General features: G+C 39.3%; 1 protein-coding gene across 5 annotated transcripts in view; it reads right to left on the reverse strand.

The window, feature by feature from the left end:
* Nucleotides 1-2,741: 2,741 nt before the first annotated feature.
* shisa6 (shisa family member 6) overlaps nucleotides 2,742-24,532 on the reverse strand; it is a 66,019-nt gene continuing 44,228 nt past the window's right edge. The window contains exons 5-8 of one of the 5 annotated variants that reach the window (XM_083556971.1): nucleotides 20,793-20,831; nucleotides 15,228-15,290; nucleotides 9,527-9,679; nucleotides 2,743-4,076 (exon numbers count right to left, since the gene is read on the reverse strand). In XM_083556971.1, coding sequence (XP_083413097.1) covers nucleotides 3,271-4,076; nucleotides 9,527-9,679; nucleotides 15,228-15,290; nucleotides 20,793-20,831 — 1,061 coding nt within the window. In that variant the 3' untranslated portion in view covers nucleotides 2,743-3,270. Of the gene's footprint in view, nucleotides 4,077-9,526; nucleotides 9,680-15,227; nucleotides 15,291-20,792; nucleotides 20,832-24,532 lie in introns of all 5 variants that reach the window. The other 4 variants (XM_083556972.1, XM_083556973.1, XM_083556974.1 and 1 more) reach the window with 4 other exon arrangements.

Raw genomic sequence — 24,532 nt, forward strand, 5'->3', positions numbered from 1 at the left:
TCACCAGACTCATAATAGATAAATAAGTTATTCAAAATAAGAATATGAAATCTTGGTTAAATAAACAGACCCATTCATAATATTCTCTACGGTAAAAAGGCCAGCAGTACTGAATTTGAAGGCCCTGGGCAGATTAGATCGACAAAAAATCTAACATCCACATCCACATACTGGAAGCAGTGCAGCCAAGAGAAACGCTACGAAATAAAGAGAATACATTTTTGGAAATATATTAATGCAATTTCATAGAACAAATATTAGAATTTAGCTTGTAAATGTGGGTCAGTGCTTCTGATAGTGTTTAGGCCAGCAGAGAAGGCTTTGCTCTCCCTGACCGCCCACCACTGTCTAAACCATACAACATAGCAGGACGTGGTTTACTGCAACATCTACAACAAAAAGCAGCAGCAGAGAAATTGGCTCAAATTTAAGAAGTTGACTCTAAACCTACTGAAAAGAAACATCTGTTCAAGGAGCTGATGTGCACCACAGATTTTAGGGTAAAGGCGCTTTCTCATTAAAGGCAGGTAAGGGTAACTTGTCGATAGAATCAGAAGTGTGATGCCAAGGACACGCCCACATTCCGATTTCCAACCTTCTGAGATTCTTCTAGTAGAGCCTTCTGGTATCTACTAGGGGTGACCCCAAATAGTCGAAGATTTCATTCTTCAATAAGAGCGACCGTAGTTTGACTACCAATGGAGCCTAATTCTACTACCAATCCCACAGTCGAATCTTCGCAGCAGAGGTGCAATTAAATGAGGATTATGCCATTTTGGTTATACGGGGGTGCTCAGTGTCTAATTTCACATAAAACTTTTCTTTCAATAAGTTAATATACAGCTTATTATGATAAATCTGTAAATAAATATGTGAAAAGAAAGAAGAGTTTTCTACGTATTTTTAACGTGTGAATAAATACAACCCCCCTGAGACAGATTTAAGTTTCACTTTCCATGAACCGTGACTGAAGCATCTTTCACGTTGTCATTATGGGTTTGTTTGTAGGATTTTAAGAAAAAATAATAAATTTAATCCATTTTGGAATAAAACTGTATCATAACAAAATGTTGAAAAAATGAAGTGCTGTGAATATTTTCCAGATGCACTGTAAGTCCTTAGTCAGGGACATCCCTAGTATCTAATAGGGGTGTAACGGAACAGGTATCAGTACCGAACCTTTTCGGTTCAGTGCTTTCGGTTCAGTGCACGTGTACCAAATACAATGCTTTTTACGTGTGGAACATTACAATCTAAATTCCAGATCAGACGTATTGAGTGGCAAACTGCAAGCTTGTTTAATCTCCATCTTGCACTTTGAGCACAGTGTCACTGTTTTTTTATTGATTTTTTATTATACTTGAAATCATACACAACAATTCCAGCTGTATAATACTAGCTAAGGAACTACCTACACTGCACTAAGAACTAGCGTTAGTGCAGTGTAGGGGTGTAACGGTACACAAAATTCACAGTTTGGTATATATATTATATATACAGTATATATAAATATATACTGTAGATATAGTACAATAATTATTATTATTGTTAACATTTGTGATAATGAATATCTGAACAGTTCACATTTTTTTTAAACTGTTTTAAATTAAATGCCTGCTTGGTTAAATAATTATTTTATAATATTTAAAATATTTTATAATATATATATATATATATACACACCTACATACATTTATAGAATAAATCAAATTAATGCAATGCACATTTTTATTTTACACTATTTTCTATTGATCAGTTAAATTGGTATAAATGATTACAATTAAATTAAATAGTTTACATTTGTTATACTATTTGGGTAATACAGTCTACAGTCCTTCCATCCTTTCATTTATTCACTCCCTTGATATGTGGAATTATCAGGATTATCTGCTTTCAAGAAAAATTCTTGAAGCTGGACATAAAATGCTAAAGAACTCATAGCGTTATCGTTAGCCGATAACCTATGATAGTTATTTATAGTGATATACAGTTATATTTTTTATAAACATATTATGTTATATATTATTTAACCAAGCAGGCATTTTATTTAAAATTGTTTACAAAATTTAAACAGTTGATCACAAATGTTAATATTTCTAAAAAACTGTGTTAATTAAAAAAGACCAGCAATTTTATGTTTGGCATTTTGTGTGTAGCGTTATTCCCCTAGTATCTAATATACCTTCATTGTTAATAATGTTTGGAAACAGACGCATTATGATGAAGCACACAACAGATTTACTACCAGGTGAGGTTGTTTTTCTGTTTAGAAAAATAAGGATGGTTTATTTGAAGCAACTACAACAAGCATTATTATAATCTTCTTGTGAGTCACTCACTGGAGCACAGTCTACAGCCAGATATCAAGAGTGGTCATGTTGTTTCACCCAGTTTCTCATTCTACAAACACAATTGCAAGGACACATAGGATATTTGTATTTCATTTAAAATGAGCCGACACTGGGCTAGTGGGTCATACTGTATCTGTCATAAATGCTGAATTTCTTAAAACAAAACTACAATATACAAAAAAAAAAAAATGCCAAACAGAACAGACAGATTTTCCAATTTACTGAGGCTAGAATAGCTTATTTACAATCGTCTACGCAAAGAAACTTGTCGATCGAACAAATGAGCAAAACAAGTCATTTTGAAGCATAAAAAAAGCTAAACTTAAAAACAAAAAAAACCCCATATATATATATATATATATATATATATATATATATATATATATATATATATATATATATATATATATATATATATATATATAAGAACAATTTGTAACCAGTTGTGCTTTTTAACCCACAAAACCACTTCGTTGATGAAATGGAACAGTTCCATAGAGGCACTAAGAGAAGTGCTAACATCGGTTTTGTTTAAGAACTTCTAAAGCTATGACTAGGACTTGAAGTACAAACAGTATGTGTATTTATATATTTATAAAGTTATATAATTCCATTACACATTTCACACCAGCCAGTGCTTTCATTTACACCTTCTGCTGTTCTGCTAAAAGTCTTTGCACGTTTTCATTTTTTTTTCCGGCACAGCCCTTAAGAACTGGAGGAATGGTTTCTGACAACTTTCTGGTCCGTCCTTTATCGGTGATCTACAAACACACAAAAACGATGGCGTACGCACAGAGAGAAGGATGTCTTGTCTGAGTGGAGAGTATATGCGGAATAGAGTATAGTCTAGATGAGGACATTGTGTCTGTAAGTTCCTGATTGGGTGGCTGAGGTCCGAGATTGAAATCGTTTAGGGTTAAACAGTCACTTCGGTCTTACTGCCTGTACGGTAGTGGTGGTGATGCTGCTGCTGTGCCGCCTGCGGGACATAGTGCAGCTGTTCCACGGTCTGCGTGCGGCGCGAGGCGAACGCCTGTCTCTTGGATGTGGGTTGGCTCTTGGTCAGCGTGTTGTGCACCGCGGGAGGGCCGCTGTTGTTCGAGGCACTGGGATGCGAGTGCATTTTGGTCATCTTGTAGCGGTCCATGAGGGGCGTGGTTGGCACGAACACGTCCGTGTGCGATATGGCTCGGGAGATTGACTTGTCGCCATGAAAGCTGCCGCGTTTTGATGACATCGTCTTATCGGGAGAGAGCAGCGGGTCCTGCGAGCGTAGCCTGTCCTGGGAGTAGAGGCGCTCTTGCGAGTGCATGCGTTCATGAGAATGCAGACGCTCGTGCGAGTGAACGCGCTCCTGTGAATAGCGGCGGTCCTGCGAGTGCAGCCGGTCTTGGGGGACGAGGCGCTCATGGGAGCGCAGGCGCTCGGCCGACAGCAGCTGCTCGTCCGATAGGATGCGCTCACCGTACGGGGACGTGGGGTAGGCAGAAACGGTGTAGTCCTGAGCATAGCCACGCTCGGGAGACAGCACACGGTCTTGAGACATGGCTCTCTGTACACGGCGAGGACGCTGGCGTGAAGACTGCTGCTGCTGCTGCTGAGCTTGTTGGCTGCTCTGGGAATCTTGGCTTATCTTGATCATGTGTAGGGGAAGGGTGCCGCGTGCTGCCAGGTCAGGAAGGTGCCTCTTCCGGGTGTAGTATTCGTCAACGTCCTTGTCCGCTGTAGAAGAGCAAAGGCAGACTCAATCAAAACTTATCATACTTCCACCAATCTAATTTTCATTTAAGAGGAAACACAAGGGAATAAAAATGTCCACGGTCACCATGCAGTTTGTAACTCGGCCCGGACTCGCTGCTGTCTAGGTTCAGTACACTGATTAGAGGATTTTTTTTCTGATATGAGGATAAGTACAATTCTTTATTCTAAGCAAATTTTGTGGCAGCAAAATAAATTATTCGCAATAAAAAAAACTATAAATACACCAGATTAAAAAGAGTGAAAAATGAAGTACTGTATACTTCTGAGTGAGAAATACGGCATCAAATGCATTTCTTTGTCTCTGCCAACATGGACTTTACCCTTAGCGCCAGGCATATTATGTTTTTTGCTGACTAACTTGAAGTTTGAAGGCTGCCTATGTTAATAGTGATCAGACCATGTGCATATAAATTAATGGTCTGAATATAAAGCCATATTAAAAGTAATAAAGTTTAACATCCATGTTGATAGGTGATTAAATAAGCAGTTTAAACACAATTTTATCTGTTCTAAATGTACCCTTAATTACTACTTTTCAAATTTTTAAACCATAGAGCATAAGAAAAAATATTATTGTAAATCTTTTACATCAATTATGGTGTTTTAAATTACATAAATCATCAGGACTGCAAATTGAACTTTTGCTGTTTCCACACGGACGGTTTTAATTGCCGGATGTGTGCATTAAGGCAGATTGTGGTGCTTAGTTTGAGAATTAGCGTATCAATAAAACAAATGTTTAGTGATAAATAAAAAAATTCTGTGAAGTTTTTTTATTTTTTATTATATTATATCTGAGTGAAGAAAAGATGTCCTGGATAAATGTGTGTGCGTTGAGGGTTTTAATGTCACCTATTTTATGTTTATTTATTAATATTTTGAATTAAAACGGTCACGGAAATGCTCGCTGTATCAATCGCGTGTTAATATAATTTGTGCCTTAAAATGTATTTGCATTAACGCATTACACACACATACATATATATATATATATATATATATATATATATATATATATATATATATATATATATATATATATATATATATATACATACACACACAGTGAGGAAAATAAGTATTTGAACACCCTGCTTTTTTGCAAGTTCTCCCACTTAGAAATCATGGAGGGGTCTGAAATTGTCATCGTAGGTGCATGTCCACTGTGAGAGACATAATCTAAAAAAAAAAAAATCCAGAAATCACAATGTATGATTTTTTAACTATTTATTTGTATGATACAGCTGCAAATAAGTATTTGAACACCTGAGAAATATTTGGTATAGTAGCCTTTGTTTGCAATTACAGAGGTCAAACGTTTGCTGTAGTTTTTCACCAGGTTTGCACACACTGCAGGAGGGATTTTGGCCCACTCCTACACACAGATCTTCTCTAGATCAGTCAGGTTTCTGGCCTGTTGCTGAGAAACACGGAGTTTAAGCTTTCTCCAAAGATTCTCTATTGGGTTTAGGTCTGGAGACTGGCTAGGCCACGCCAGAACCTTGATATGCTTCTTACAGAGCCACTCCTTGGTTATCCTGGCTGTGTGCTTCGGGTCATTGTCATGTTGGAAGACCCAGCCTCGACCCATCTTCAATGCTCTAACTGAGGGAAGGAGGTTGTTCCCCAAAATCTCGCAATACATGGCCCCGGTCATCCTCTCCTTAATACATTGCAGTCGCCCTGTCCCATGTGCAGAAAAACACCCCCAAAGCATGATGCTACCACCCCCATGCTTCACAGTAGGGATGGTGTTCTTGGGATGGTACTCATCATTCCAAACACGTTTAGTGGAATTATGAACCAAAAGTTCTATTTTGGTCTCATCTGACCACATGACTTTCTCCCATGACTCCTCTGGATCATCCAAATGGTCATTGGCAAACTTAAGACGTGCCTGGACATGTGCTGGTTTAAGCAGGGGAACCTTTCGTGCCATGCATGATTTCAAACCATGACGTCTTAGTGTATTAGCAACAGTAACCTTGGAAACGGAGGTCCCAGCTCTTTTTTCAGGTCATTGACCAGCTCCTCCCATGTAGTTCTGGGCTGATTTCTCACCTTCCTTAGGATCATTGAGACCCCACGAGGTGAGATCTTGCATGGAGCCCCAGTCCGAGGGAGATTGACAGTCATGTTTAGCTTCTTCCATTTTCTAATGATTGCTCCAACAGTGGATCTTTTTTCACCAAGCTGCTTGGCAATTTCCCCCGTAGCCCTTTCCAGCCTTGTGGAGGTGTACAATTTTGTCTCTAGTGTCTTTGGACAGCTCTTTGGTCTTGGCAATGTTAGTAGTTGGATTCTTACTGATTGTATGAGGTGGACAGGTGTCTTTATGCAGCTAACGACCTCAAACAGGTGCATCTAATTTAGGATAATATATGTAGTGGAGGTGGACATTTTAAAGGCAGACTAACAGGTCTTTGAGGGTCAGAATTCTAGCTGATAGACAGGTGTTCAAATACTTATTTGCAGCTGTATCATACAAATAAATAGTTTAAAAATCATATATTGTGATTTCTGGATTTTTTTTTTTAGATTATGTCTCTCACAGTGGACATGCACCTACGATGACAATTTCAGACCCCTCCATGATTTCTAAGTGGGAGAACTTGCAAAATAGTAGGGTGTTCAAATACTTATTTTCCTCACTGTATATACACACATACAGTAAGTTAGACTTACAATGAACATGTTTTCCGATGACTCCATTGTAACTTAAAGCTATCATACATGTAAGTCGAAATATGGTCTAGCCTGCACAGGAGTCTTAAAAAATGGTGATCAGTTTTGGGTAGTATACTGTAATTTATTAATAATTTACAGTACATAGTGTACCAAAACAAAGCAATTTACAATACAGCACACTATAATTTATATAAGACTAAATAGCATATGCTGCTACATTTGCCAACAGTGCAAAACTTTACACATTTTTACATTTTCATCATCGGAAGATTAAAAAATCGTTATGAACCATCGTAACTCAGGGACCATTATATAATACCCAATGTTATATCCACATTGGGTCTTTATTACCTCTTCATGAGGTTTGCCTGACAGGGATAATATTAAATCATATATGATTTTGCCTTTATATGAGAGAAGTACTTCGTGACTACTTGTCACCCTGCCAGGTTTACTTTATATAGTCTCCTTAACTGGCCTAATACGTTCATGTTATCATTATAAAATCATATATAATAATAGGATATATTCTGGCACATTTAATCGTTATTTCAGCTTATTGAGAATTACTTTCTCTTTTCTTTCATGCAGAAACAATCACATATACTCTATAATGTGACCTTAAGTTTTTAGTTTTAGAGACGTTCCATCATTGCCACGATTTATGCGACGCTTATGAATGTTATAAAAAAATCCCAATATAGGTACCCTTCGAGTTAAAAACAAAATAAGCAAGAAAATAGACTTTTTTACTTTTGTTCGAAATTTTGGAACTTCCCAAATCTACAAATGTAATACTTACACTCCTGCTGCAACATAATATGCTTATATTATGACTACAGCATGATTATTTTTTTTTTTTCCAGCTCTAAGAATAATACCAGAAACACCAGAATGTTGAATACAGGACGTTAAACAAATGCTAAATTATCTTTAGATGTATTTAGACGTCATTATATGTTACTTAATTGTCCTTGGAATGGTACAATGGTCCTGTTAGGATTCTTGTTCAAGACAAAGCATCTTTCACCGGTCTATCTAAACTGCATCGCATGACTCCTGTATCTCTAACTGCATGATTAGCAAAGCAAAGTAATTAAATTACGGCCTCCTCCAAGATGAAGAATGAAGCTGATGACCTTGAGATCGGTTCCACTCGACAGATCTCTTCTCGCACGCTCTGTGTCTGAGACACTGATAGCGCTGAAACGATGGGGAGGAATAAAGCCGTGTTCGAGGAAATTAAAACCTCAAATCAAGGAAACGTCATTTCGGTAGTAGTCCCGAGGTAGAGGTTTCCAGATCGAAAGCTAACGCATTCAGAATCCCTGAGGTGAGGAGGCAGTGGATTTTCAAGACAATATATAACCAGCTTGCTGTGTGGACTACTCGATCAAGCTTACTGCAAATTAAAAGCAGGTTTCACTGACTGTTAAACCGAGTACGAGTCGTACAAACTCGACGGATTCCCAGTTCATCACGCGGACGCCACAACTGCACATCATACTCTATATTCTAAAGAAAAACTAATCTTGCTGCACGAGGATATTACACTACACAGAATCTCCACTAATCAGATCATGGAGACTTTGGAGAAACAGGAGTGAAAATATAAGAACGTAGCGCAGACCCTGCATGTATGTGTAATCTCAGTTTTTACCTTGGTGGCCTTTGGCGAATCTTCAGACATTTACCCGTATTTCATCGTTCATTATCATGAAGAACTTGTGAAGAAACCCGTGTTTTTCTCCGCCTTCGAGGCATAATAAAGCAAGCTGGCATAGCTACATGGTTGCCAATTATTGTAGGACAATCGGGGTTTTTTTTTGGAGTTTAACTGTATGAAATTATATTGAAATGCTAATATCAACGAATAAAATTGCTAACATCTAAATGAATCCGAGTGCAACGAGTGTTTCTGTTTATTCAGAAACACTTAATGCAGTGTACTAGGAACGACCAGGAAAGGAAAAATTTGTCAATTTCCCATAGTTCACTTTGAAGGTCTAAAAGGAGGCCTGGGCTAATCCCTATTAAATTACACATGACATTTGATATATTTACTCTCTACTTAGGGAGCATTATAAATGGAGATCTTATTACACGCCATAAATCTACAATCAGTCAGATCGATAGACTGGAGCGCGAGGTCACAGAGAAGTCCTCGGCAGCAGCGACTGAAGCAAACTGCAATAAACACGTTCATCGCCTGAATTCTGTATTGAATGGCATGCTTTAAAGAGGGGTTTTGGAATGGGGAGAAGGGGGGATTTTTTTTTTTTTTTTTTTTTTTTTAATAAGGCTTGGGTGGTCTGTCGAGCACAATGGTTCTACCATTGACGTTTTCTTCCAGGTGGTAAATCTTGCTCCTGGAGAATGATCCCCCTGCAAAGTTTAGCTCCTGACAACCTCAATAAGCTGGCTCAGGCTTGCTAAATGCGATTGATTTCGAGGAGCGGGTTTGTGCATTCTTGATGGAGAACACAAATACAAAAGAGCATTAAGAGCTTTCAGCGTGGCAAAGTGTACAATTCTAGGGTTGGGGTCAATTCCAGGATTTCAAAGCGATACTTTTGAATAAAGTAATAGTTATGCAGTAATTAAACATTTTTCGATTTGCGAGAGACGGATTTTCGGGGTCGGCGAACGGGGACGAAAACTAAATTGATCCTAGCCGCGATAAAAACAAATCAACAAGTGAAGAATGAGAAAGCAGGTCTGACTCAGTCTTTTGAGCGAGGAGTACTTGTTGAGGTCAGCCTTCATGGCAGATTCGTAGGATGGAGGCAGGTGCGAGAGGCTCTGGAAGGAGCGGGAGAAGGACAGATCGTACGGCTCCGTCTGCGACGTGAGGATGCTGTTCATTCGCGTGCTCTCTGAGGGACGACAAGACAGCAGACCAAAAGATGTGTCAAATACAAAGTCACAATTCTAAACAATGCTATCTGTTTCCTGCTCAGGGGTTTATGGGTGGGGGGAGGTTGATGCTAGGGGTGTTCGACAGAGCAGAAGCAGAAGGACTGCAGGGATATCAGTGGACAAACTCGAGTCTATGACTTAGAGGCTAATGAGCCGTAGTGAGACAGTGATTTAGTCGAGCCCTGGTAAACCGTGGCCCATCTCCAGCCTGCTAGTCAGGAGAGGACGCTTGTTTCCTTAAGCCATATGATGTGAGTCAAAGCCACAGAGGAGGAAGAAGGTTGTCACCACGGGTTTCTCTGTTTCTCCCGGCTTTGTAGCCGTCACGCCAGCCTGGCCAGGGTTTGGACATGCACCTTGGATCGTGCTCTGGTTAAAAGTAGGCCAGACACCAGTGTCACGGAATGGGCTCCGAGAAAAACATGATGCATCAGGGAGCCGGTGGGTGCAGTGAGACAGGAGGGGAGTGTTTACCCAACACCCGGCACTCTATTTTACACTGTTCTACACATGCTGCGAGCTTTGAATCCCAGCTTTGGCATGGCAAGACAGCTTCATCTTGATTTCAGAGTGGAGGAGGAGGAACATGGGTACTGTAGGTGGCTGTGCAAGTGCAAAATGCATTAAAAAAACCAAACACAGAACAGCAAATATAGAATCCTGACATCCAAATCCTGAACACAACGAACTCAAAACGGACGTATCACATGCTTATTGCTGACTGGCTACACTATGGGTCAGTCTGAGATGCTGTAGAAAATCTGAGAACTGAATGATATTTGGAAGGAAAATGAGCCTACATGGATCTACTAATGCAATTATTTAATAATAATATAGATACAACTATAATATGGGTTATGCAAATCCAAACAGTAACAAGCATGCGACGTCAATAAGGACTCTCTCTTTCCATTCTGATTTACTCATTAGGTGTTTTGGTTTGGTGTTCATTTGCTGTTCTGTTTTTGGTGTGTCAGTCTGCTTTGCACATAAATACGTGGCTGTAGTGTAAGAGGAATAAAGTGCTTATAATAACAGATATACATTATATGGACAAAAGTATTGGGGCACCTAAAAATGGGAGGCATGTTTTAGCCTTTTCTCTGTAAAGCGGCAGTGAGACAATGTTCATTGTTAAAAGTGCTACAGAAATAAAAAATGAATTGAACTTGCATGGAAAACAAGTTGATGTGGGACACAAGCATATATTTATATATAATAGGTGCAGTTCAAGTAGATTTTACTTTCACCTGACTTTTTCAGCCATATGTGGTTCTTCTCCAAACAGTGTTTGGGGCACACAATTTTAAAGGACATCGTAGGATGTGGTAGCAGTACATTTTCCCTTCACTTCAACTAAAAGACCTGTTCCAGCATGACATTGCCCCTGTCCACAATGCCATCACCAAGAAGATATGCTTTACATGGATTGGAGTGGAAGATCTTAAATGGCCTGCTACAGAGCTCCGATTTCAACCCTGCTGAACACTTTTGGGATGAACTGGAACACTTACTTCACCCCAGGCCCCCTCACCTCACCTACATCAGTACCTGACCTCACTAACAAGCACTGAATGACCACAAATCTTCTTCTTCTTTTGTCTGCTCCCATTAGGGGTCGCCACAGCAGGTCATCCGTCTCCATACTACTCTGTCCTCTACATCTGCCTCTTTCAAACCAACTACCTGCATGTCTTGCCTCACCACATCCATAAACCTTCTCCTTGGTCTTCCTTTTTTCCTTCTTCCTGGTGGCTTCATCCTTAGCATTCTCCTACCGATTAACCCCACATCCCTCAATCGGGCCTTTCTCACCTTGTCCCCAAAACATCCTACATGCACGGTCCCTCTAATAAACTCGTCTCTAATCCTGTCCACTAGAAGACTGAATGACCTCAAATTTCACTCCATAATCAAGTGGAAGATCTTCCAAAGATGAATGAAGGTTATTCTAACAGCAAATGGGGACTAAATATGGAATGGGATGTTCAAAAATCAGAAACAAATCTTACGATCAGGTGTCCATAACTTCTATACATATAGCATAGATAGATAGATAGATAGATAGATAGATAGATAGATAGATAGATAGATAGATAGATAGATAGATAGATAGATAGAGAGATAGATAGATAGATAGATAGATAGATAGATAGATAGATAGATAGATAGATAGATAGATAGATAGATAGATAGATAGATAGAAACCCAATTCATTAACAAAGGGGAAAAAGAGTGATATTCGTTTTTTGGTGTATCATCTAGGATGTGGAACTTTTACTGTAGCCAAAACATGGAGGAAAAAATTCTCTAATACTGTTTCTTCCTCTTTTCAGTATTAAACATAGTTATTAACATTGTATTTCTGTTTTCTAATCGAATCATAACATCTCAAGGGATACGGTAATAGTAATAAAAGTGTCTGGGAGGCTGCAATGCAGTGTTATTGAGAGGAAAGTTCCGTTGCCATAAACAGAATTAACCTCTCTGAAAAAGAGAAATAACAGGCTTTGTCTTATAACAACCAATCTGCTGAAAAAAAAAAAAAAAAAAAAAAGAAAAAAAAAAATTTGGAGCTTGTTAGGGAGTGCTATCCATCTTCTCACCCCACCCGCTTCCTCCCCGGTCGAATTAAAGCGCTCACCAAAAGGCAGTGATTTAATCCTTTCACTAACAAGATGAGCAGTTGCCTGCTTGCTACGTTGAGCGTTTCTATCCTCCGCATTTTGAGGACACCAGTCGAGAGCTCTTTATGTGGTGCTCACATTGCACACATTCCGAGCTTTCCCTTCATCTTTTGATCAGTGTGTGTTCATTAGGCGGAAAGAAATAAAAAAACGACGATGGAGTATGAATACCCGGTTGTCAGCTTATTTATTTATTTATTTATTTATTTTTATCTAGTTTTAGTCCCTGCTCAGCTTGTTCATTTGCTCGAATTGATTCTTCAGTACACGTCATGAGTATTGTGTGTGTGTGTGTGTGTGTGTGTGTGTGTGTGTGTGTGTGTGTGTGTGTGTATGTGCGCAGTGCGTCAGGCGTAAGTGAATTGGCTCGTGCCTGGAATGGCCACGTTGGCTGCTTTCTACTTCATTTTGTGGAAAGGAATGCGATTCTGAAGGCCAATGCTGCTTCTAAGTAAAAGGCATATCAGAAGAAATAGGGAAGGAGTGGCAGATCTAATTGTTGTCTCAAACTTCAGATGTAGCTGAAGATATATACATATATTTGAAGTTTATATAGATGTAATGCATTAATTAAATTTTTTTTACCTCAGATACAAGTGTACATGAACATTATTTTGTGACCAATATTTTATAAGTAGATCGATTTCCCCTTAAGAGCTTTCTCAAGCTCGTGCTCTCAGCACCGCTGCTGCTGGGTGAATATGACGTATCACATCACTACCGAGACCGAGGCGTGTCCTGAGAGTCACACGGAATATTAATTAGCATGGCAGAGGCAGGGCTGCATCTTCCTGGAGACAGAACAGGAAAAAAACGTCTGGTTTTATTTAATCTTTTTTTCTCTTTTTTTTTGTTTGTGAAAGGACCAAAAGTCAGAAGGCAGTTAAATAAAATGAAGGAAAAAAAAAAAAACTAAATTAAAGAAATAAAAGTGAACGATATTGAATCGCATGGCATCGTGGTTTTTGCATTGTATCGTATTGCATTGAATCGGAGAGAAATCGGAACGCACTGCATCGTAATGGAGGTGAATCGGATCGCATTGGTAGCTGATTTATAGGTATCTTTAAATGCATTTGTATATTTTACAATTGTACATTCTCAATAAACATATCTTAAAAAAAAAAATCCTTATCATTCCTTGTGTTCTGCATCATTTGTTCGCATGTGTGTGAGCTCACTGGTGAGCTTTACTCTGTACAAGAGGAGCGGGACAATCTTGTATCGGTATCGTATTGTTGGCTATGCATCGAGATGCAAATCGCATTGGCCTTAGTTATGGAGCTGCACATTCCTAATTTATTTATAAATATATAGTGCCAGCGGTGAGCGAGTAGCAGCTAATGAGACTAATCATTGCTCTCTGTTTTAGTCAGGTGATGCCAATAAACAGGAGAGAGAAACCAGCCTCAGGGAGAGCGCCACCAAGCATAGAAGAGCGGAAAGGACGCCAAACGGCGGGCGGGTGCCGAATAAATACGTGCAAGAGCTAAAGACAGGAGTGTGCCGATATATATATATATATATATATATATATATATATATATATATATATATATATATATATATATATATATATATATATCGGCACACTCCTGTGCATATATATATATATATATATACACACACACACACACACACACACACACACACACACACACACACACACACACATAAAATGTAAAATAAATAAAAACTACATTTACATTTACACCATGTACTGCCACTCTAACTAACATCGCTCTGAACCTGATTTATACTGTGAGTGTACACAAGGCACTCAGCTGTGGCTGTTTATTAAATTAGGTGCCTGGCTTTTCAGTTACAGAACACATCTTTGCATTGTAGTCATTATTTTTTTCAAATGCACCACTAAATTCCTAATAAATAAGAACCCTATTCATTTGCATGTCCTATAGTCGTTTTATTCCTCTTACACCATAGCCAGTTTTATTTTATTTTTGTTTATATCATACTTTTTTTTTTAATCAATTTATAGTTACAGTCATTGTTATGCAACATTCTAACTGTGTACCATCCTTTCTTTTTTTTTCTCAAAGTATTTTTTTCCTAATTTTTCCAATTTGGTCTCCTTTTCGAAAGTGTTGCTCATGCTGGGCAGAAGAAAGAATAATCTGCCTTGTGCCTTTGATTGGCTCCTGTTGTTCTGATTTACGGTCTAAGGGACAGTTCTGCCGTTTCCCCCACCCAGAGAGCACAACAATCTTTCAACAATAAGGCAAACTGTTTTTTTTACCTTCTGAAGTTAATAACTTTTCAAAAAAAGAGGTTGTTACTAAGAACCTGCACAACACTGACTTTCACAAGGCGGAAAAACTCTCTGGCTGATAAAACGCTGCTGATGCTGGAGAGACTATCCATGAAAGTTCAAATAAACATCTCAAACCAGGACAATGATTATACATTTTGCATACTAAAGAAGATTATTAATAGAGCGTCCACCATACACATCTCTGAGAATTTGCTGTTGGCTTGGTCATGCCCAAATGGCAGAAAGACCGAAGCTGAGCATGTCAAATTTCGAGCACCAGACACTCCCGAATCCTCCAGAGAACAATAACTCAAATCAATGTAAAGCATCTTCTTGCTGATGACAGTGTAGAAGATCTACAGTGACACTGGCTGGTTCAGAGAACCATCAGGCTTGGAGGCAGATGGTGTTCAAATAATATTGAAAAATAAATGGCAGTGATAGACATGTAGTTTTTTTTGTAGCATGGTAGTCGTTATCATGGTAGACATAAAAATATTAATCTTGAAAAAAAGTGATGGAAAGTGAGGAAAAAGTGATCCTTACCATTTTTAGGAGTTCGAGTAGGACTACTGAGACCCACATGGTTGTAGTTGTGTTGGTGTGTGCCTGCAGAAGAAGCAATGACATGTCTGATTTGCTTGTAAACCAAAAAAAAGAAAGAAAGAAACCAAATAAATACATGAAACGAGCTCTTATCTAGAACTTGGATGCCCAGATAAGAGCAATGGTGCATTAGGGGAAGTCCTAATCGTAATGAGCGAACAAATTGGTCCAGCACATAAATTACATGGACTGCAGAGCAACAACACAGCGATGGTGATGAAAATGCGGATGAACCTGTATACCTGTAGGGCAATAACAGTGCTTTATGTTCAAAATGACAGAAGAGAGATGTCATGCAGGAACAGCAATGTGCTTCATGCACATCAAGTACACGCCTGTAGATGTAAATGGGTAAGAATGATACATTAGCAACAGCATACTATTATACATGAAGCATAAATAAGGCTCATCTTGTGTTTCCACCTTCATTTCCTGGCTGTCACTTTGTAAGGTATGTATGTTTGTTCTAGACAGCAGTAGATGTAGAGGTTTTTATGCCCCGGTACTGCGGTGTGTGACTTCTGTGGAGATTGGGGAGGGACCGTGGTGCTCTCAGTTCGCTGTGATGAATGGTAGCTATCGTGTGTTACCAACAACGGACCAACAAAACGCCGTGTGATAAATGATCGCATTGTGGTACGGATCCCACACACCAATATCGGGGGTGGGTGTTGCTCTGCCTGTTTAAAATGAATTGCCCCAACTTTCAACAGTCAAAACTTGTTTTATCTTAGGATTCAGGCTTGTACAAAAATGTAAAGTGCAAGTGCTTATATTGTAGAAAAACTATCAAACACAGCTATTTAATTCAATGCTTTGTGGAATATTATATTTTATACCCATAAATATGAACTAAATTGGCAAGTTTTTCTAGGACCCTAGCCTTGCCTGTACCACTAGCAAAGATTGTTTTGTGTACAATCTGCGTTGTACTTTCAAAATAGTTTATATTTGAATCAGTCTAATAAATTAGGTGCACAAATGAAATCGTCAGAGTTGTATTTCTTCAATCAAAAGAAATAAATAATAAATTATCTTTTCTATGTAGCTAGCTTAATTCAAGTGAAGAGTAGTTTTAGCAGTAGCTAGGCTACTATAAATCATAATTAGCTTGACAAAGTTGCTTCTTCCTCTCTACACATATTATTTGTGAAAACCTGACCATAAGATTGATATGTGACCTTTTTTTTCATCCACATTTAATCCCGCTATTCTGGGACGATGTTAAACCAGGACTTGGAGTGCTCTTGTGGAGATTTGTGCTCATTCAGCTACAAGGGCATTAGTAAGGTCAGGTATTGATGGGAGGGTGAGGATGCCTGGGGTGCAGTGAGCATTACAATTTATCAGGCCACTCAAACCATGTAAAGCGTATCTTAATGGAGCTGGCTTTGGGAACAAAAGCATTGCTATGCTGGAACAGGTTTTGGGTCTTCTTGTTGAAGTGAAGTAAAATGTTATGCTATTGCAGCCAAAGATGTCCTATACAATTGTGTCTTTCCAATTTTAAGGTAACAGTTTGAAAAAGAAAAGTCCGTTGTTACAATACTTTTGTTCATATAATGGTAGTTAAAAAATATATCTTTCTGTAAGAAGCTCAATTCCTGAAAAAAAGAAACTCGGCACTGAGTCCGCTTCTACAAACAGTTGCTAAATTAAATGTCGAAGTTCAAATAAAAAAAGTTAAAAAGCGATTTGAAAGACCAGTGCACTATCAAATTAAGTCACATATCAGACCAATTGTGTGTACTGCAGCACAGACAGATATAAACTAGTTTCGTTTTGTGAGACCTAATTAATACCAAGCACGGTCCAGTTGAGTGATCTCGCTTTAATCTGGGGACCAATTAGTCGCTTTTCAGGGGGCTAAAGCGGAGAGCTAAAACCTAGCTGCAGCCCAAGGTCCGTTACGATGACCTGTCACTTTGTCACACTCTCGAATCAAAAAAAATATATATATAAAAAAAGAAAGGGAAAAAAATAAAAACCTCTTCCAGGCAACAGGGGACAGCTGGTGAAGAGGGTGGAAAGTTATTAATAAAAACAACTTAAACCTCTGCAAAAAGCGCCTGCCTGTTTCAATTCTCTTCCTTTCCTTTCTGGCAAGGTTAAGAATGTGAAAATTAATTGGAGGCACAGGGGCACGCTGTTGTCTTTTGTTATGGAGATGCTTCCCATTTTGCCTTTAAGGCTTTTCAGGTAAAGTAGGCGGGCAGTCAAGTTTCAGTTTGTTTCATTCAGGCTCCTTGGAGGAGGGAGAACAAAACTGTCGTTGGGGTGGAAGATTCGACCGTGCTGAATCCGGGAAATTTCTGACCCACTGCCTTGAGCCTCGACATCCAGAGAGATGTTGCCTGCAAGATGGAGTCGGGGAGGAGCCGCGCTAACTCGCGGCGTTAACGCTCCCCCGTTTCGCCGTGAGGTCTACTTTGTTGTGAATCATGTACAGCCTACGTGGTTGATGGGTTTAGCCTTTCAAAACAAAAACAGTATAGGGAGCAGCAATCACTGATCCCAGCGCCTACGGCCGAATGAATCTTCGCATCGCGCGCATTCCTGCTTCACACCTAATACATCCTGACAACAACGCTCCTGCCAGTCCGCATAATAATATCCAGATGGTATGCCAGTGATTCAGTATTCTGACATTTCTGTTGCATATTCACATGGCGGGGGGATTGGGGGGGGATTATACGGCATCACAAAGAATGACAAATGTTATATGTAGGCTGTATCGCTGCAAAAATTTTGGAGAACTCTTTGCAAAGCAAATAATTTACCTCGCTTTTTGCATTTCCAGTAAAACAGAAGGTATTTTGCATAGGCATTAATCTTATCGAATGAAAATATATAATAAAGTTCAAAAACATACATGTCCAAAAGGTGCATTAGAAATAGACTGAAAACAAATCCACAAAGTCTGAAATTATATAAGCTTTAGTGGTTAAAGCAAAAACTTAAAATGGTATAAAAAAAAAAAAAAAAAAAAAAAAAGATGACATAGGTCAAAAAAGGAAAAACTTCCAGAAAATCGAAGAGGAAGAAAATAAACAAGGTCATAAAAGAACATTTGCATGAACAGCTGTGTAGCCTCCAGTGCTGCAAAGCACCCCCCCACCCCCTTCTATTCTCTACAGATCACCCTCAGGCCAGGCCAGAGTTGTTTTGAAGCGACTGCAACACACAAATTGCCTCCTTAATAACCACAACATGCCAACTATCTGAAATCAGGAAACGTTCCCTTCCTACACTTTGTCTGATTAAAAATGACTTTTTCTTAATTAATAAAGGTTCTGGTTTATTAATACCACGAATAACATAGTTGGTTGACCTTTAATAAAACATCAGTTTTAAAAAGTGGCTGTTTAGGATATTGGAGTTTGCTGGCATCAGTATGCAGTGAAAAAAAAAAAAAAACACACCTAAACATCCTTATAAATGTTTTAATTTAATTTCATTTCCACCAAAAAAAAAAAAATCCTGATCCATTTCATTATCAACAGTATTGTGTGATAACCAAGGCAGGGCCAAGTGAGGTGTGAGCTCCAGCCCCATTGGGCATGTTGACAGGGCACATGCAGTACTCCTGCCCTTCTCATGCTGCTCAGATGGTTGTAGGGAAAAAGAAACCGATGGGAGTTGGCATTTAGCGACTGACAAAGAGAATTAACATTTACTTGCAAAATGTTAAATGCCATAATGGTCCAGCATGCAGATTTTGAATAGTACTCGATTGTTTGGCCAGGAATCATCAGGAATCATCTGGAAATGTGGGCTCCTGAGTGGAAAAGAAGCATTCGACCTATTGTCAGGGGGTTAGAGTTCAAATGACGATAAAGACACAGCGATCCGTGTTTTCTAATCCAAGAGAGTAGAATTAGTTCTGGTGGGTGTGTGTGTGTGTGTGTGTGTGTTTGGGAGACATTACTCTTACTCTTGTCAATCAGTATAGACAAGCTCTAGGCTCGAGAAGACAGAAGAGGGCACAAAGGATGACCAAAGAAATGTAAATATACAGTGGAGTGCACCATATTTATTAGGTTCAAATCCAGTAACTGTCATAGCGGAACATTGATTTTGTGTTTCTTGAACCATTTCTGTATTGATTTGCATTGCAACAATGCCACAGGAAGTCAGGTGAGCAAAATCCTCAGGCTGCGAGGGGCAAAGGCTCTTTCTCGCTCCCCTGAGTATCACAGCAAATCTAGACATACGTAAGCTTCTGTACATGAACGTACATAAGCAGAAGAGGGCAAATAACACTGTTTTGAAAGATAGCAGGTGTTATGCTGGTTGGGAGCTTTAGCATGATAGGGGTTAGCTGACTGGTCGGTGTAAAAATAAAAGGTAACCGAAATCAGATTTTGGTACAATTGTTTCACAGGAAATAGTTCAAAATTGTCTTCAAGTATCTCACTAGCAGTTTTGAAGCGCTAGCTAGTGGGTGGCAATTAGCAATGACTAAAAATTAGCCAAAAAACTAAGAATTCAGGCGTTCCTTCAGTACCATGAAGGTTTAGGTTGTTTATAAGGCGGGTAAAAATAGGAGTAGTAAGCCAGTGAAGCATTTACCAGCCATTTGCGGTTGTATTTACTAATACTCATGGTAAACCTGAGGCGAGAGGCAGGAGCTGTGGAAAAAGCTTCATCTGTAAATAATAGCCTGGTCTTTCTTGTGAAGTGCTTGGTCCCGCACTGACAAATTTACGCTGACAGCCATTTCAAGCGACTATATAACCCATCTCCAGAGGTCACTGCGAGCAACACTTCACTGCCTCATTTAGCATTATCGCAGACATGCAGTAATTCGAAGAACACTGACCCCATACTAACGCATGTATGGGCTTCTTGAGTGTACTATTGAGGCTCACTATAGACGCTCATGGCATACTGTGTTGACTTGTTTTTCTTTTTTTTCATTTCAGCCTAAATGTGTAACACCAATAATAGCAATATTAAATAGGTTTCTGCAAAGAAACAAAAGACTTAATATAATTAAGAAATGTTCTTTTCTTGTTACAAATCATTGTAACACATACCAGGCTTCCTGTGGCTCCCCAAGTCGAAGTCTTCTCTCTGTGGCGTTGAGTTGTTAACAAGGATAAGCACAGATTTATCTGATGTCTTCTTTTATTAACAAGAAGTAACATCATCAATAAAACTGTCTTTATCCTTGCACAGGTGTTTGCACTTTCCTCCCCCCCCCTCGGTTCGGAGGTGGCCAAAGTTTGCGTAACAGGCTCCAGGAGACAGAAAAGAGTCCAGAGGAACAGAGACACTACGGGGGAGTGAGTCAAGCAGAAGGGGAGTGCTGGGCATTTAATGAAAGAAAATAAAGAGAATGAAAACAGGACAAATCTAATTGAGCGTTGGCACAGGTCTACGAGGTGAAGGGGTGAAGAGTACATGGACGCACACAACCACCACAAACACAGACAGAGGCTAGCGTCAGGGGTCGGTAAAGAGGGGAAATACACACTCAACAGCACAGAATTGCCTTCCTACCATGGTGACTCTGAGAGCGCATCGGCCACTGCCTTTCTCCTAGAAAACACAACCAAGCAGAGCGAGGTGGTGAGTGGGTGACCATCCAGCATACTGAGCACAAACACACACTGTTCAGAGAACATTATATAACATCCGGTTTCCCAAAAGAGGGCACTCCATTTGTAACGTTTTTCGGAGTTGAAATTCACAGGTAAATAAATCGACGTCCGCGAACGGTGGCTTAATTTATTCAAAACAATCAAATAAAACAAAATGCTTGTTAATTAAAGGTAATGAAGTCATGTCAATGAAATATACTATGATAATAAACTAGTGCTACTTTTAAAGGGTCCCATTAAAAAGCAATGCTAAAAGTGCATAGCCAAGACCTGGAATCTGAGCCTGCAGTTCATTAAATAAATTGAGCAGTTCGGCAATTATGTTTTTTTTCAAACATTCCAGAACTAATTCCAGGTCTTGGCTCAAATTCGTCCAGGTTCTTGACTAAAAACTGATGTGGATTTCTGCTGGTGAAACCCATCCACCTTACAACATATTATGTAACACATTGCAAAACTTTTCTGCTTTGCCATGGATGTAATAAGGAGTTATTTAAGTTACCTGTAGCAATTCCATCTACTCTGACCATTCTCCTCCTCCCACATTAGCTACAGTATTGCATTTTTCTTTTCTTTTTTTAAGCACTATTTTGTGTGATCTCTAAAAACCTTAGTGGATGAACATCTCTGAATATTAGCCGTTTCTGAAATTCCATCAACACTGCTTCACTATTCTGATCTGCATACAGTATGCATTGCATTACGACCACACGATTGACTGACCTCACAAATGCATGAATTTGCATGTGTTTAGAAGCAACAGTGAGTGACGAAAATGTGCCCGTTGCCTATCAATGGATCCTGTGCATCGTCCGGCTTGCAAAAAAATGGCATTAGAAAACAAACGGCAGGAAAGGAAGCTTTCGCGGATAGATTTGTAAATTGCTGGTTTGTAAGCATGTCTCAAAATGCTTCCTACCATTTATCTTGTGAAACATACAGTTAAAAATCTAAAAGTCTACTGTTTTGTACACACATATTTCAATGCTATAATTCGTAATATATGTCGATTCCCAAAAACCTATAAGTAAAAAAAATATATATAGTGCCTTGAATATCTGAGCAAGCTTCCATTAAAGTATTCCATTAAAGCAGTGCTTGACTATCCCAAATACTTCCAACACATCAAACACATTTACACACTTCTAATGGAAGTCTCATTGCAGTAGCTGGAGCATCCAATAAACATTTATGTAAAATACATTTTTGTACTGCACTTTCATGAATGTTTCGATCAAAGCTAGTCTAATGTAGACTCGAAATCTGACAAATTTGTTCTTGCAGGGAAGAATGTATGATTATACATTACAAACCCAGATAAAAATGACTTTGGCAAGCTTGCTCATCAGTACCATGGAACTTTCGATGAAACATAATGTATTGTGCCAGTCTTGGATAAAACGATGTAAGAGCAGTTTCGGTAAGGCATTTTTCTTTCTATTCTTAAATTTATATTGCTGTAAGAATAAAATGACAAAAGCAGGTTTTCAGTTCCTTTCTTGGTAAAAAAAAAAAAAAGGTAGATTATCCAAAATGACTGTGGAAATTGCCTTTGCAGTAGAGATACAGCAGAGAGATTTATTTGACAGAATGCCGGGAAAAGTGCCTTCAATAAAAGCTTCAATTATTCAGGTTTTACTACCGTTTCGATTTCTGCATTTATTTTTGGTACATTTTACTTAGTGAGATATAATAACATCATATACTAGGCTCCAAAAGTATTGGAACCACAAAGCCAGTTCTATAGTTTTTTATTTTACACTTAAAGCTTGTCAATACCTGATATTTCCATCAAGATGTGTTAAACAGCAAAGGGGACGGCACCTTTGGTTACTTACAATAACTACAGAAAGCTGATGACCCTCCACACTGCTGCATTGGTCTATCGCCTCTTTTAATTCATTCTTGTTTTTTGTGGATTTCACCTTTCAGTCTACTCTTCTGAAGGAACAAATGTTTAACTGGGTCTGGCATTTGACATGGCCAGTCTAGAACTTTCCACTACTTTACCCAGAATAACACAGAATGTTACTGTTGACTTTCAAATTCATTTTGCTGCAACTATTATGAGTTCCATCATCAATAAAGATTAGTAAGGCTCTTCTAGAAATGGGTATGCAATAACACAAGCCCAAGCCATGACACTACCTCCACCATGCTTTACCGATGAGCTCGTATGTTCATCTTACTTCGGAAGATCCTGATTTAGCTTTTTTTTTTACCTTATCTTGGTTTATCTTTTGGCATTCAAACCTGACATCCTAATTCTTACTGCTGATTAGTGCTTTGCATTTTGGGGTATGGAACAATCCTTAAACTGTAGATTGTGATACATCAACCCCTGGAGGTTGTTGATGCAACTGATTTTTAATGTTTTTTCTTTATAGCACTTACAATGTTTCCATTATCATCTGCTCTTGACTTTGTTGTTCAGTTTCCACTTGTTTAGTACACCAGTGGTTTCTCCTCTTTTTTAAGACATTCCAAATGATTGTGTTAGCTATGCCCAGTGTTTGTACACTGAGTGTGGTTAATTTATCCTCTGTTGTTGACTTCAAAATGGTTCGGTTTCTTTTATACACAGGTAACACAGTTCCCTTTCAGGAACTCGAGCTGTGTTGAAACGCTTTGGGAACGTGCCCGAGTGTTCACGCTCTGAAATAATGTGTGTAATCAGTCAAAAATTCGAGCCTCTAGCCGAGGCAACTTTCAATCAAGACTACGTTCTTGTTGGCCATCTGTTCTTTCAAGGGGGTAGGGGACCTGCAGGCCCTTTCTGTGGCCCCCTCCTTTCTGGAGTTTACCCCAGGGTATGGCCAGTGCCTTTCTGTACCCATCTGTACATCCCCAAGGTGCCCTCGGTCATCCCACGACCCGTAAGATTACAGGCATTCTATTCTCCTCAGTTTCAGGCCCCAGACTAGGAGAAACTGAACCAGCACTGTCCGGTGCACGCACTGGACACCTACTTCCACAGAATGGATCCTTGGAGAGGGACCGATCAGCTGCTCATCTGCTACGGCCCAAGAAAGGCCTCCCTGCTAATAAGCAGACTCTGAGCAGGTAAATTGTTAATGCTATCACTATATCTTATAAGTCCTCTGGTCTTCCAGCTCAATTCGGGGTCAGAGCTTACTCTACCCGGAGTGTGGCTGCTTTAAAATCTTGGTCCCCTGGAGTTCCCCTCCAATACATATGTAACGGTGCAGGTTGGTCCACCCCGCTGACCTTTGTGCGGTTTTATCAGTGCCACTCCTGGCCCCTCAGCCCTTCTCTAGCAGTGTTGACAGACACACACTAGGCATGGACTGGTCAGTCTGGCGTGATTGGACACTTGTTCCCAAAACGTTTCGACACAGCTGAAGTTCCTAAAAGGAAACGTCTCTAGGTTAAATATGTAACCCTAGTTTCCTAAAAGAACAAGATGTTGCGTATCTATGCCACACCTCCAGCGTCCCTACAGTGCTACCTTCTCCCTTACAGAAGCTGCTCCTGGTCATGACGTCACCTCACCGGTTGAGGGTAGAAATCAATCAATTTAACGAAGCAAACCAAGGCAGCAAAAACCACAGGTCTGTCTTCTGTTACAATATTTTTGTCAACAAAACCAGCCATGTTCTAAGGCACAGGTGGCTCAAC

Source organism: Silurus aristotelis (genome assembly GCF_946808225.1).
Source record: "Silurus aristotelis genome assembly, chromosome: 12".
Classification (NCBI taxonomy): domain Eukaryota; kingdom Metazoa; phylum Chordata; class Actinopteri; order Siluriformes; family Siluridae; genus Silurus; species Silurus aristotelis.